This window comes from Mus caroli, unplaced genomic scaffold, assembly GCF_978045245.1.
Source record: "Mus caroli unplaced genomic scaffold, Mus_caroli_1 scaffold_9, whole genome shotgun sequence".
Taxonomy (NCBI): Eukaryota; Metazoa; Chordata; class Mammalia; order Rodentia; family Muridae; genus Mus; species Mus caroli.
Genome location: NW_028227264.1, coordinates 80,159,926 through 80,174,342, shown reverse-complemented (window position 1 = coordinate 80,174,342; position 14,417 = coordinate 80,159,926). Strand labels below are relative to the sequence as shown.

The 14,417-nt window shown below is 55.1% G+C and overlaps 1 protein-coding gene across 2 annotated transcripts; it reads left to right on the top strand.

Annotated features, from left to right (window-relative positions):
• Window positions 1–2,101: 2,101 nt before the first annotated feature.
• Fzr1 (fizzy and cell division cycle 20 related 1) lies at window positions 2,102–13,841 on the top strand. Of its 2 annotated transcripts, none has more exons than XM_021175172.3 (14): window positions 2,102–2,342; window positions 9,253–9,370; window positions 9,495–9,620; window positions 9,697–9,760; window positions 9,895–10,022; window positions 10,172–10,254; window positions 10,349–10,532; window positions 10,694–10,759; window positions 11,288–11,390; window positions 11,470–11,654; window positions 11,961–12,194; window positions 12,492–12,596; window positions 12,993–13,085; window positions 13,174–13,841. In XM_021175172.3, exons 2-14 carry the CDS (start codon window positions 9,302–9,304, stop codon window positions 13,213–13,215), a joined length of 1,482 nt encoding a protein of 493 aa, XP_021030831.1. In that variant the 5' UTR covers window positions 2,102–2,342; window positions 9,253–9,301; the 3' UTR covers window positions 13,216–13,841. The 2 variants fall into 2 exon arrangements, with proteins under 2 accessions (XP_021030831.1, XP_085699166.1); XM_085843040.1 differs by having other exon boundaries at window positions 2,102–2,346.
• The last annotated feature ends 576 nt before the right edge of the window (window positions 13,842–14,417 follow it).

Below are 14,417 nucleotides of genomic sequence, written 5' to 3'. Positions count from 1 at the left end.
GCTCATGTGTGTGCATACCACCATGCTGCTGAGGAGGCAACCTGAAAAGGCGCCCACTCTCTCCTTCCTCCACGTGGACCTGAGGACCAGACTTCAACATTTCAGGCTTGGCAGCAAGCACCTTCACCAGCTCCTTCATTATTTATTCTGAGCCAGGGTCTCCCTGAACGTCCTAATGTCTCACCTGAACCTCCTCTAGCCACTGGCAGCCAGGAATCTTCTTCCCATCTCTGGACATTTCCTGTCAGAGTCCACAAGGTGGGCGTGGTACTTTGTGTCTGGCCCTCTCACTGAGCCATGTCCTTCCGGGTCCCTCTGCTTCATAACCCATTAGGTCCCTGGCCTTTTTCATGGCTGTGTTCCCCCTTCTCCAGAGGGTGGGCACTAGATTGTGACTAAAGGGGCATCCACGTTGCTGTAGGAGGTTCTGAGTGGGTGGCTCCACTTGCAGAGGCCTGGTCTTGAGTCTTGGCTGTTCTGTTTCTGAACAGCTGCCAGCCCCTCTCTTGCTCTGGCTATGGCTATCACAATCTGCCAGGTAAGGAGAACGCCCAACTTCCCCCAAAGCCTTGTAGTATAATTTGTTTTGGCATTATGTTGGATCTGAGTGGACCCCACAGGAAGAGTGCTCAACCACCCACGGGAATCTGAGACTGAGATAGCAGCGTGTGTTGAACACCAGAAGTCCTTCGCACAACCCCTTCCCACTATGTCCACTGAGCTCAGCCTGAGGCTCACCCTTTGCCCTGTGTGCATTTAATTTTTTAAATAGTTCTATTTGTGCCTGTACGTGATGGTGCATGCTTTTGATCTCAGCTCTTGGGAGGTAGAGGCAGACAGATCTCTGAGTTTGATGCCAGCCTGGTCTCCAGAGCAAGTTCCAGGACAGCCAGGGCTACACCAAGAGACCCTAACTTGAAAAACCAAACAGAACGCCAAACAACACAACAAAACCCAATCCTATTTGTTTTTATGTTTTGTTTTTTTTTTGGTGTTTTGTTTTTTAAGATTTACTTGTTTTATGTAAGTACACTGTCGCTGTCTTCAGACACCAGAATCCCATCCATTACAGATGGTTGTGAGCCCACATGTGGGAATTGAACTCAGGACCTCTTGGAAGAACAGTCGGTGTTCTTAATTTGTTTAGTGTCATTTACCCAGGGCCTGGCACAGGTGTGCCCGTGGGATGGTCGGTTACACCTTGCAGGAGTTGGTTCTCGCCCTCTACCAAGTGGCTCTGGGTATAAGGTGGGCTCCAGCTGGCTTAGCTGCAATCACCCTACCTTTTGAGCCATCGTGATGGGCCCAACATGTATGGTTTTGAACCTGGACCCTCTTGAGGTTTATTTCCAGCTGTCATCACTTGGGGCTTCTGGGAGTACTCAGGGATACGATAAATATTTTTTGAGGCGGGGGCAGGTGTCTAACAGTCATTCTAACAATGCAGAAGTTGAGGCTGGAGGATTGCTTCCAGCTCGAGGCTAGCCTGGATAGAGAGAAGAAAAAGGTAGCTCGAAAAATAAAAACAATAAACGCACAGTGAGTAACCAGCAGCGTCCGCACGCCGAGCGCCATCCGTGGGGTAGTCACCTGACTGTTGAGTGAATCATAGTTTCAGGGAGAAGCGCCCCACTTCTTCCCCAAACAGGAGCCACGCCTTCCTCCGCGCCCAGTTACTCCTGTTCTATTCCCCACCCCCCGCCCCCCATTCAGCCGAGGTCTTCCCCGACTGCTCATCCCAACACGGTTGCCCCGGGCAACAAGTGCCGCCTCGCTTCCTGTATTGATTTAAATCCTGAAGGACGTCCCATACTCCCGAGCTGCTCCGCGCTGGGGCGCGCAGGCGCAGCTATTCGGGGTGGGCGCGAGCACGGCACAGAGTGGGAGTGTCTAGGGGGCGTATCCTCAAGGGACAGGGAAAGAGGCGGTGTGGGGGCGTAGCCTAGGAGAGGCGTTGGTAACTCGAGGGGCGTGGCTTCAGCCCAGGGCACAGGGGGTTGGCGGAGAGAGCCGTGCGTGGTGGGCCGTGAGCGTGGCTGAGGGCGTGGCTTACCCACGGAAAACCTTGGCGGCGTTGGGAGGGAGGACCTAGGGGGCGTGGCCTAGGCGCGGTGATGCGCTGGGCGACGGGGCCGGTCGCGGGCGCGCGCGCGGCCTGCGGGACAGATTGGGGGAGGGAGTCGGGTTGCCGCTGAGTTCCGCCATATTAGCTACCGCGGAGGCCGGGGGATTCCCACGAGCGGTGGCGGCGGGGCCTGTCGCAGCGGCGGGGCCTCGAACAGGCGCGGCGTGTTCCTGGGACCGGCGGGAACCGGCGGGTGCCGGCTGGTGACCGGAGCGAGGTAGGTGAGGACACGGGTGACTCGGGGACCCGCCCCCCCAGCCGACCCCTTCCTTCTCTGGGACTCCAGTGCGGCCTGATCCTGAACCCCACATCCCAGCGACCTCCAGTTCGGGCCCCGACCCCGCCAGCTCTCTGAGTCCGTCAGAGTCCTCCATCCCCAGAGCTCTGCTCTGATAGTTGCTCCCCTCGAATCCAGGGCACCACCCGTGTTGTTCCCCCGAACCCCAGAATGTAAACCAGCTTCCCAGGTGAGGCCCTGAGTCACCCCAACCCTGAGTCCCTTCACCCAGCAACCTCGCCTTAACCTCGCTCTGTCCATCACAGCAATCATCCCCAGAGCCTTGTTCTGAGCACGGCTAATGTCCAAATCCAGGCATTCCACATGTTGCAGCTCAGAACCCTAGGTCAGGCTCCTTGCGCCCCCAAATTCAGGTCACCCTTTACTACTTCCACCAAAACCACCCAATGCAGGTGAGGTCCTGAATCAGATCCCAGACGGTCTGTCCCCAATGACCTCGCTCTGTCACCAATACTCTGTATTCTTTTGAGCTATGTTCCGTTAAATTTAGAGCATTCTGTCTCATGCTGATCACTCAAGACTCAACTGCAAACCATTCGTCTGCACCCTGTTGACTTCTAAATGTAAATCCCCCTGCCTCAGATGCTCCCTACATCCAAACTGGGATCTGAATCAACCTCCAGAGTCTAGGAGTCTCAAATCTGGCAGTCCCCAGGTGGGAAGGATTGTGAACTTAATTTGCCATAAACTGACCCAGTGGTTCAGCCAACAACCAGGTGTCTCATCTCAGGGGAGGCATGGCCAGAAACCACAGACATTCTGTGTCCCCAAATCCACCACGTACCCTCTCAGATCTGAACCTCCACTCTGTCTTCAAATGCAAGTCCAGGTCCTTCCATCCTCGATCCCTGATCCAAAGCCATTGTCCCCTACAAAGCCCTTGAATCACCCTACCAACTTCACTTCTCTCCGCTGTAAGCCTGACACCAACCTCTGTATCGATATTACCTTCCTACCCTGCTCCCCTAAATTCTCCACTAGTTGAGAGCACCTGGTGGGAAGTACTCCTAGTTGAGAGCACCTGGTGGGAAGCACGCCCCCTACCCGTCCTGAGAGATGATCTCATTCCTCTGGCTGCTGAGTCCGTCCTAGCTCCTTCCTGCTGTTTGAATGAGGGTGATTCCCCAGTGAAGATTCACCCAGAACAGACATCACCTCTGGCTCTCGGGATCAGGACTTAGAAAGAAAGGGAGTTGGTGGCTCTGGCTCTCATGGGGCTGGGATGGCATGTGTTGTAAAGATTAATGGAGTTCTCAGGTGTGGATTTGGTACTTGAGGAATTTAGCCCATGTTTTGTGGTTCACTGGCTTGTTCAAGGGTTTCTTCTCTTTGCTTCCTTCGGATAGAGGGTCAGGAGCTAAGTGTGCACTGGAGGAGTCTTGGTGTGTTTTATTTCCTGGTTCTGGGCATGAAACCTAAGGCCTTTGCACATGCTTAGAAGAGAGAGGTCACCAATGAGCCAGGCTCCAGCCCCTTACTGGGAGATTCTAGGCAGGGGCTCCACCCTGACCACGCCCCCAGCCCCTCACTGGAGATTCTAGACAGGGGCTCCACCCCTGACCGCGCCCATAGTCTTCTTTACCTTTAACATTATTTTTTAAAAATGTATGTGGGTGCTGGGCAGTAATGGTTCATGTCGAGGCAGAAGCAGGCAGATCTCTGTTCGAGGCCAGCCTGGTCATCAGAGTGAGTTCCAGGAGAGCCAGGGCTACACAGAGAAACTGTCTTGAAAAAAACAAAAGAAAAAAATGTATGTGTGGCTTTTTTGATATTTTTATGTGTATGGGTATTTTTCCTGTGTTTCTATCTAGGTATTACATTTGTGCCTGTTGCTGGTAGAGACTGGGAAAGGGTGTCAGATCCCCTGAGACTGAAGTTACAGTCATGAGCTGCTGTGTAGGTGCTAGGAATTGAACTGTGGTCCTCTGGAAGAGCTAAACCATGTCTCCAGCCCAGCTGTGTTTATTCTACTATTTTTTTAAAAGGATTTATTTATTTTATGCTCTTAACCACTGAGCCATCTCTCCAGCCCAGCTGTGTGTATTTTTATGTATTTTTATGATTTATTTATTTTATGTATATGAGTACACTGTAGCTGTCTTCAGACACACCAGAAAGGGGCATCCCATCCCATTACAGATGGTTGTAAGCCACCATGTTGTTGCTGGGATTTGAACTCAGGACCTCTGGAAGAGCAGTTAGTGCTCTTAACCACTGAGCCATCTCTCCAGCCCAGCTGTGTGTATTTTTATGTATATGTGTGTGTATAGACAGGCATTGCCCACAGAAGGCCAAAGGGGTCCTGTGTCCCATACCTAGAATTAGGGGTGGTTCTGAATCGTTTAATATGGGTGCTGGAGGCCAAACCTGGGCTGGTCTTTACACGGCTGAGCCCCCTCTCCAGCCACATTTATTTATTTATTAAATTATTTATTATTATACATAAGTACACTGTAGTTGGCTTCTGATGCACCAGAAGAGGGTGGCAGATCTCATTATGGGTGGTTGTGAGCCACCATGTGGTTGCTGGGTTTTGAACTCAGGACCTTCGGAAGAGCAGTCGGTGTTCTTACCCACTGAGCCATCTCGCCAGCTCCCACATTATTTTTTAAACCATTTGTTTAGTGTTTGTATGTGTTTCTGGATTTCTCCCAGGCAGGATCTGACTGAGAGACTTTGAGTTCTGGGTTAAGTAGAAGGAGTGGGGTCTGCAGTCTTCTGACTGACGGCCTGTGAAGGTCTGAGAAGAGGGGCTTGGCATTTTAGAAATTAACAAATCTCAGGAGTGCCTTGTCTGTCTCCTGGGACCCTGAGTGCTGTGTGGCCAGCAGTCCTGAGCCTCTGCTGCTCCCTTGTGGCAGGTTACTGCCCCTCTGCCAAGGTCCAGGGCGGTTCCTGCCTCAGCCTCCTACTTGGCCTTCCTGTAGCTATTAAATGCAGTCTGTGGCCCCACAACCCAAAGTTGTAAATTTTTGGCTTGTTGGTTGGTTGGTTGGTTGGTTTTGGGACAGGGTTTCTTTGTAGCTCTGACTGTCCTGGAACTCACTCTGTAGACCAGGCTGGCCTCGAACTCACAGAGATCTGACTGCCTCTGCTTCCTAATTGCTCTGATCAAAAGCATGTGTCATCACTGTCCAACATTATTTTTTATTTTGTGTGTGTGTCTGTGTCTCTCTGTGTGTAGGAGCTTGAGACCAGAGAGGACATTGGATGCTCTGGAGCTGGTCTTAGATGTGGTCCTCCACTACAGCAGCATGTGTTGACTCAGCACTCTGTGTGTGTGTGTGTGTGTATTGTGTGTGTGTGTTTGTGTGTGTGTGTGTGGTGTCCTTTAAATTCTGGTAAGATATGAGTACACTGTAGCTGTCTTCAGACACACCAGAAAGGGGCATCCCATTCCATTACAGATGGTTATAAGCCACCATGTTGTTGCTGGGAATTGAACTCAGGACCTCTGGAAGAGCAGTCAGTGCTCTTAACCTCTGAGCCATCTCTCCAGCACCGTAAAGTTGATTTTTATTAAGTTTTTAAAGATTTTATTTGCTTGATGCAGGTAATATTCTCACACCCTACACTTTATTAAACTTGACAATTGCGGTCTTTATGTGTTCACGGGATGGTGTGGTGGTCACTGGTATATGGTTCTAGTTCACTCTGCTGAGCGTCACCCCAGCCTCCAGAGCTTCTGACCCGACGTAGAAGCCTCTTGCCATGGTGCCCTGCTCTGCATCCCTGGAAGCTGGGGATGGATGCAGGGTGTGATCATCTGCTCTGCCCTGAGCTGGATCTAAGCCCCTTCCCTCCCCCTTTCCAGTGCTTCCATCCCCAAGGGGGCAACAGAAAACCAAGATAACACATGTTGTTGCTCTTCCTGAGCTGTTCCTGCCTATTTCATCCCTAGCACAGTGCAGTGGCAGGACCCAGGACACCCCAGCCTTGCTCCAGATGGGCAGTGTAGTGCCCCGCCCCACAGGGGACAGAGCCCTTGTGCCTCCCATAAGGAACCTGGGAATGTAGTATGCGAGGCTTTCACACACAGGTGGCACACAGTGAATGATGCGCTGTCACATAGAGACCAGTGACTGGGGGTTTTCCCCACAGGGTGGGGCACCAGAGCACCACTGGCCAGCTCTGAAAGATGTGAAGGTTGCCTGGAAGCTGCCTGGGTGGGAAAGGGTGAGACCCCTGGATGGAGGAGTGCACCCTGGGCCCAGGCTGAGTGGGGTTACTTGGTGACTGCAGACACCTGGGCAGCTGCAGGACCTTTGGAGTCCCTGACTGATATAAGCTGTTGGGATCCCCCTCTGCTAGTCTCCATGGCTGGAAGGTGGCTTCGAGGGAATAGAAGGCTAACTTGGGTATCCCCAGATATCCTCAGTTGTCAAAGGAAGGGACTTCCCAATGACACAGGCCTTTGTCAACGATAAATTCTGTGGAACATCTGATCTAAGGTCACACATGGGAGAGACCCTGTGTCCAGGTACCCCAGATGGGCAGTGCTACAGGAACTGACTGCAGAGTCCACATAGCTCTGCCCTTGGGCCTCTCAACATGGCTCAGTTCTTCAGGCACCCTGTCCCTGTGTGTGTGGCAGGCTGACCCAGCTCCACAACCCAGACCACGTCCCTGTGCTAGTCTCCCATGGCTGGAAGGTGGCTGTTGCCAGTTATGACAGGGAAGAGTGGGGTGAAGAGGCCTGGTGCTTTGCTGTGCACCTGGGTAGGGGTGGTGCCAGGGTGTCGCAGCCGGCCACTATCACTGGTGTGCCTCGAGCAACCTTTGTTGCCCTCACTGGGAGTGTTTCTGATTCTGGGAACATGCATACCTGTTGGGACTCAGTGAGCTACTGACATGGAGTGGGTAGAGGACAGGAGTGCAGCTCAGCACCCTACAGGGCCCACTAAACCCCACAGAAAGTGACATGGCCCCAAGGCCATGGTGTAGCACACAGAGCCCCACACATGGCTGCAGGTGGGGGCTCTCCCTTGTTTCCTTGACACACAAGCTTTGGGGACCAGTTTTTCAAGATCTGTGGCCCCTGGAGGGTGTATCCAGTGGTTGAAGGCCAGATGAGCTGAACTTGCATCCTTGGGGAGCTTCCTGGTGGCAGGAGCCAGAGGGCCTTCCTGTGTCCAGTGCCAAGCAAGAGGACAGGTGCACAACAGAGATGGGTGGCTGGGCCTTGGCTCCCTCTAGCACAATCTGGAGCAGGCACAGACCTGCTCATCAGATCTGTGCCTTCACTCCCGAGTGTGATTGGGCCTGGCTGGGTACTGAGCACTGTTAGATGCCTCAGCATCCTGTGACACATCTGGGTAAGGGCCTGGAGGAGACCGACACACCCAGCGGGAAGATGTAGGACTCAGCGTTCCTGAAAGCTCTGTCCTCCCAGAGTCAGCTTCTCGCCTACAGTGGCAGGTGACACATCTGAACAGCTCCCTGGCCTTTCACTGTCCTGGCTTTGTGTCTCGTGGATGTGAGCAATCTGGTCCTCAGCTAGTGTACGTGAGGCAGGAGGATCATGCGCTCCAGAGCAGCCTGAGATACACAGTGAGAGCCGTCTCAGGGAGAGTGGATAGGAAGAGTGGTGGGCACAGCCCCTATCCCGAGCCCATACTGTGTGACAGTTCTGTGTCTCAGTCCCTCACTGAGTGCGATGTCCTCGAGGTCACACTAGTGTACGTGGGTGGATGCTGTGTGTCCATCTGTTCCCGTCCTCCTCCTTCCCTGAGTCTTCAGCTGTATAGGCTTCTGTGTGGAGCCGTCCATGTCAGGTGGGCATAGGAATGCAATTCTTGGGTCACACAAATCTTTGTTGAAGGGACTGGGGTTGGGGAAGGTGCCGGGCGGGCTCGAGGCTGGCCAACTGGTGTTGAGTGAGTACAAAGCTTCGTGTGGGAAAGGAAAGTGGATGGTCTAGACAGGGTTGCTGGAACCCATCTTTGTAGGCAGTGGGTTCAACCTTGGGTATAGGGGAAGCTCATGGCTCATGCCAGAAGGAGTCTATGGTGGTGATGGAGTGTGTCGAACACATGCACTCATACTGTAGTGTGTGGGGCAGGTAGAAGGGTAGGAAGAAGCTGGAGCCCTGAACTGGCTACTGTGTGCTCTCCTAAGACTGTGCAATCAAATAGTGGCCTGCAGCCTGCTGAGCCCAGCAAAGCACTAGCTATGGGCTCTGCTGTGGCTGACCTTGCCCTTCCCATCTCAAGTGTAAGCTGTCTGCATGAGCACCAGAGATCATGGGTCACAGTTGTTTCTGTTGCTGACAGAAGCTAAAGGAGTCCCCAATACCCCCTTCAGTCATGACTAGGCACTGGCCCTACCTCCCTTTAGGGACTGAGCCTTACCAAGCAAACATACAGCATGATGGGCTGGCCGGGACTCTGATGAAATGTCAGAACCAGGATGGAACCCACTACCCACCCAGCCACATCTCCACTTTCCAGGGCACAGCACCCCCTTCCCAGGCTAAGGGGTGCTGAGTATGGCTCCTGGGATATCACCCCTGGAATTGGTGACCTATTCCTAAGGCAGAACAAGCAAGATTTCAAGGTTATCCTTGACTACACAGAGGGCTGGAGACCAGCCTGAGCTGCATGAGACCTTGTCTCAGAAATAAGATTTATAGGGCATGCACTCAAGAGGCAGAGGCAGATTTCTGAGTTCAAGGCCAGCCTGGTCCACAGAGGAAGTTTCAGGACAGCCAGGGCTACACAAGAGAAACCCTGTCTCAAACAACAAAAGATTTACAAAAAAGCCCAGCCTGCCCTTCCTCATTGTTGTGTCCCAGAGGCCTGGACTGTCGTGTGCTTCTGCCTACCTGCAGGCTACCCTCGGCTGCGGGCCCTGCCCGCCTGCCCGCCCGCCTGCCCGCCATGGACCAGGACTATGAGCGAAGGCTCCTGCGGCAGATCATCATCCAGAATGAGAACACAGTGCCCTGTGTGAGTGGGCGGGCTATCCTGTTAAGTCCCCCAGAAAATCACCTGCAGATCCTGGCCCTGTCCACAGGGGCACTGTGCACGGGCTGGGGGACCTGCACGCGACTAAATCCCAAACCCCTCCCAGGTTTCAGAGATGCGGAGAACCCTGACACCAGCCAACTCCCCAGTGTCTTCGCCCAGCAAGCATGGTGACCGCTTCATCCCCTCGCGGGCCGGGGCCAACTGGAGCGTGAACTTCCACAGGATCAATGTGAGTACCGAGCAGGGTGCCCTGTGGTCTGTTACCCTGAGGAGGGCACAGCCTCATGTGATGTCCTCTCACATAGGAAAATGAGAAGTCCCCCAGCCAGAACCGCAAAGCCAAGGACGCCACCTCCGACAATGGCAAAGGTGAGGGTCAGCCCATCCCTCGCCACACACCCCTGGCAGCTGGCCGGGCCTCCCCTATGCCCTGCCTCTGCAGAGCCCACTCACCTGAGGCCCCGCCCACACAGACACGCCCACCCCCCCACACACCCTTGCAGACGGCCTGGCCTACTCAGCACTGCTGAAGAATGAGCTGCTGGGCGCAGGCATTGAGAAGGTTCAGGACCCACAGACAGAGGACCGGCGGCTGCAGCCATCCACACCAGAGCACAAGGGGCTCTTTACGGTGAGCCAGGTGGCAGCAAGGCTGGGGCGCTGTGGGACTTGTTCTGCCCCTTCTGCGGCTTCCACCGGGTCTGTGTCAACTTTGGGGTGCTCATGGTTCCCTAAGTCATGAGGCCGCAGAAGCCCCTCAACCTAGTGCCCTGCCCCCAGTATTCCCTCAGCAGCAAGCGCTCGAGTCCAGATGATGGTAATGACGTGTCCCCATACTCTCTGTCCCCCGTTAGCAACAAAAGGTAAGCCAGGGCTGGGTCCCCAAGTGACCTCAGAGTGGTGGTGGGGATATGGGGGTTTAGGGCAGCAGCAAGCAGTGGCCTGCTGTCATCACAGTCAGAAGCTGCTGCGGTCACCACGGAAGCCCACGCGCAAGATCTCTAAGATTCCATTCAAGGTGCTGGACGCGCCAGAGCTTCAGGACGACTTCTACCTCAACTTGGTGGACTGGTCCTCCCTCAACGTGCTCAGCGTGGGGCTGGGCACCTGTGTGTACCTGTGGAGTGCATGCACCAGCCAGGTGGGCACCCAAGCACCCATGTTCCTCCATGGGAAGTCTGACTGAGCACAGCCAGTGCACCACAGGGCCGAGCTTTTCAGGGTTATACCCAGAAGGGAGGAGTACAGAGGGCTAAGGAGGACCCAGGCCATCTGCCCCTCACTTTAACCTCCTGCCAACAGGTGACCCGGCTCTGTGACCTCTCTGTAGAAGGGGACTCAGTGACTTCCGTTGGCTGGTCTGAGCGGGTGAGTGCAGAGGGTTTGGCCCTGGGGCCAGCTCTATTCCCCAAAGAAGGAGGAAGACAGACCCCAGATGACTAAGTATGGCTGCTTGCGTTGTCTAGTGTCACTCAGGTGCACACCATCTAGCCATGCCTCAGCCTTTTTTTGGAGACTGCTGCTCCTACTGCAGCTTGACTACTGGGATGGAAGTGTGCCCCGTGAAGCAGTGGTGGCCAAGTGGTAACACACTGTTACTTTTGTGGCCCAGGGGTCTCCACTGCTGGAAAACACTGATGCGGGTTTTAAGCAAAGCAGTTTGTAGAAGCAGCCTATAGCCCAGCACTCCAGAGGCTGGAGGATTGCCTTAGTTTGAGGTCAGCCTGGACAATATTTTGAGTGTGTGGCTGGCCTGGAATACAGAGTGAGCCTTGTTTTAAAGAGCAAAACAGCAAAATGAGCTTGCAGAGATAGCCCCGAGTGTGTGTGGAGGGGATGGGTGAGCTGCTCATACTGTGCCTACCTGATGGCCACTTGGCCACACTGTCACCCTAGGGGAACTTGGTCGCAGTAGGTACACACAAGGGCTTCGTGCAGATCTGGGATGCTGCTGCTGGGAAGAAGCTGTCCATGCTGGAGGGCCACACAGCACGAGTGGGTGAGGACCCGCCTGCCCAGCCGCATCCATGGGCCACAGCCTTGGACCAGGCCAGTCCTAATCTGCTGCCACTCTGTAGGGGCGCTGGCCTGGAATGCTGACCAGTTGTCATCTGGTAGCCGTGACCGCATGATCCTACAGCGGGATATCCGCACACCACCCCTGCAGTCAGAGCGGCGGCTACAGGGCCACCGGCAGGAAGTGTGTGGCCTAAAGTGGTCCACAGACCACCAGCTGCTTGCCTCGGGGGGCAATGACAACAAGGTATGGGTGCATCACCCCATGCTCCCCCAAGAGGCCAGCATGCTGCCTTAGGTGGCTAGCTGCCTGTCCCTGTGGGTCACCTAAGCTGGATGACCCATAGAACCTGAGACAAGGATGTGTGACCTGATGGGAAGGGGGAGTTTTAGAGGGTGCACACAGGTCATGGCCCAGGTATTAGAAACTCCTATCCTTGGGGTCATCTTGAGGACCTTGTCCCTAGAGCTGTCCTGGAGGTGTGCACATGTTCCTGCCTTGGGTCCCTGGTCCCTGGGCAGGGCTCTGTCACAGCCCTGTCTTGTCCCGCAGCTGCTCGTGTGGAACCACTCCAGTCTAAGTCCTGTGCAGCAGTACACGGAGCACCTGGCAGCCGTGAAGGCTATTGCCTGGTCCCCACACCAGCATGGACTGCTGGCATCTGGTGGTGGCACGGCTGACCGCTGCATCCGATTCTGGAACACTCTGACAGGTCAGCCACTGCAGTGCATTGACACAGGCTCACAAGTGTGCAACCTGGCCTGGTCCAAGCACGCCAATGAGCTGGTAAGTGCACGGTGGGCATGGGGAAGATGAAGAAACAGCCCAGCCCAGAGCAGCACTGAGCCCCTGGGAGTCTGTGGAAGCATGGGGGCTGATACCGTGCCTGCCACCTGTGTGTACTACTGTATGATGCCAGCCTGGGCTGGAGGAATAGAATAGGCAGTGCAGGCCACAGCATGCATCCTGGTCAGTCCCATCTCTGAGGCACCAGGGGCCTCCAGGCTCCCAGGATGCCAATGAGGGAAGCCCACAGGCAATCCCTAGGCCCTCTGCAGCTCTGATGCCTAGTCCCTCCACCAGGTGAGCACACATGGCTACTCACAGAACCAGATCCTCGTGTGGAAGTACCCGTCCCTTACGCAGGTGGCCAAGCTCACTGGCCACTCATACCGTGTCCTCTACCTGGTGAGTGTTGGCCACTGTCGCTGTCAGCATCCTGGGGCTCCATGTGGCAGGCTTGCCTGTGGCTTGCTGGGAGGGTGTTCATCACCTCAGTCTTCCTGCACTAATACCAGCGTGTCACCACCAGTGTGTCACCAACCCAGGATTTGGGAAGTGGGGCAAGTCCTGTCTGCCAGACCTCACTCCCCAGGGCATAGGCTCTCCATACAAGTTTCAGTGTCCCCTGGCTGCTGGTACACTTGGCTATGTCCTGCCAAGTGTGGGGACAAAGGGATCAGCCCAAGCATCGCGGGCATCGTGCGCCCTAGCCCAGAGTCCATGTCCCCTGGCTTTTGTCTGGGTCCCAGAAGCTGCCTGTTGCAGCTGGGAAATAGCCAGGTCCTTCTGTCCCTTCTATAGGCCATGTCCCCTGATGGGGAGGCCATAGTCACCGGAGCTGGAGATGAGACCCTGAGGTTCTGGAATGTCTTCAGCAAAACACGCTCTACAAAGGTAACATGGCAGGGAGGTGGGCAGGCCTGCTGTTGTGTCCCTGGGCTCTCACAGCCCTGGCATAGTCACCTGCATCCCCTGTTCCCAGGAATCCGTGTCTGTGCTCAACCTCTTCACCCGGATCCGATAGACCCCGCAGGCGGGATGTGAAGCCCACAGGCAGAGATGGAGCAGCCAGCATGCATGGGCCCTGCTGTGCCCGCCTTCCCCAGAAGCAACTGGCGGGCGGGAGCCGGAGACCCCAGAGTCTCATTAAATGCCTCATTGTGAGCTGTGGAGCCAGTGTCTGGGACGGGGACCCTCAGCCAGATGGACACTTGCCACCTGTTACCACTGCCCAAGCCATATTGGACACAGCTGATCAGGAGGCTGAGATCCCATCAAATCCCCAAACCCAGTGTCACCTGGGGACCTGAGCCGTTGTGCCCTTCTCTGCCGCCACTCCAAACCAGAACACCCTGGGAGGCACTGGCAGGGACCTGCGCCTGCCTCTCACCCTGTGACACTCTTAACTGCGTTGACTCTGATTGCATTTCCACCCTGTGTCTGTGTGTGCGCCTTCTGTAACCCCTCCCCGTGGGTGTCAGCTCACCCTGTCCCTAGCCAGCTGCCTTGTCTGCCTCTTCCTGGCCGCCTCTAAGCTTCCTGGGCCTCCCTGTCTTCAGACCCCATCTCCACTGCCCCTTGCCTGGGGATTCCCAGTGTGGTGGCTGTGGCCTATGGTGTGTGCACGTGTGTATATATGTATTTGTGACACCTTGGGGTCGGTCTCCTGTGTTTTGTTGCCTTGTCCCAAAACTGCTGATGGCTGGAGAAGCCCCTGGGACACAGGTCACTATGGGGTTGGCTGCTTGCAGGCCTGCGGGAGTCATAGCCTTGTGAGCTAAGTGGGTTCTGCACTCACCAGAAGTTCAAAATTCAGGGCCGCCTGCTGCTGCTGCTGACATCTGTACTCAAAAGCAAAATGCATTTAGATGTGCACCAGTGCCACAGGCCTTTTTAACCTCCTGTTGGTAGAAATCCTGCTGGGCGTGTAGCAGGGGTAGGTGCAGCCTGCCTCCTGATTCCTGACTGACCTTCTTGGTGTGTGTGGTTCAGAAGGCACCTGCCCTGGACAGAGCAGCCAGCTGTGACTGTGAAGGCCATGAATGGGGAGGGCTGGTATACAGGTCAGGGTGCAGGTGAGTCAGAGGGTAAGGACCAAAGCCTACAGAGCCAGAACTGCAGGCAGGTAGGGGCTGTGGCTTGGGCTCCCACCCCTCAGCAGTGTCCTGGGTAAGTTGGCCAGGACCCTGACTGGAGCAAGCTCAGCATGTTGGTGACCAGAGATGG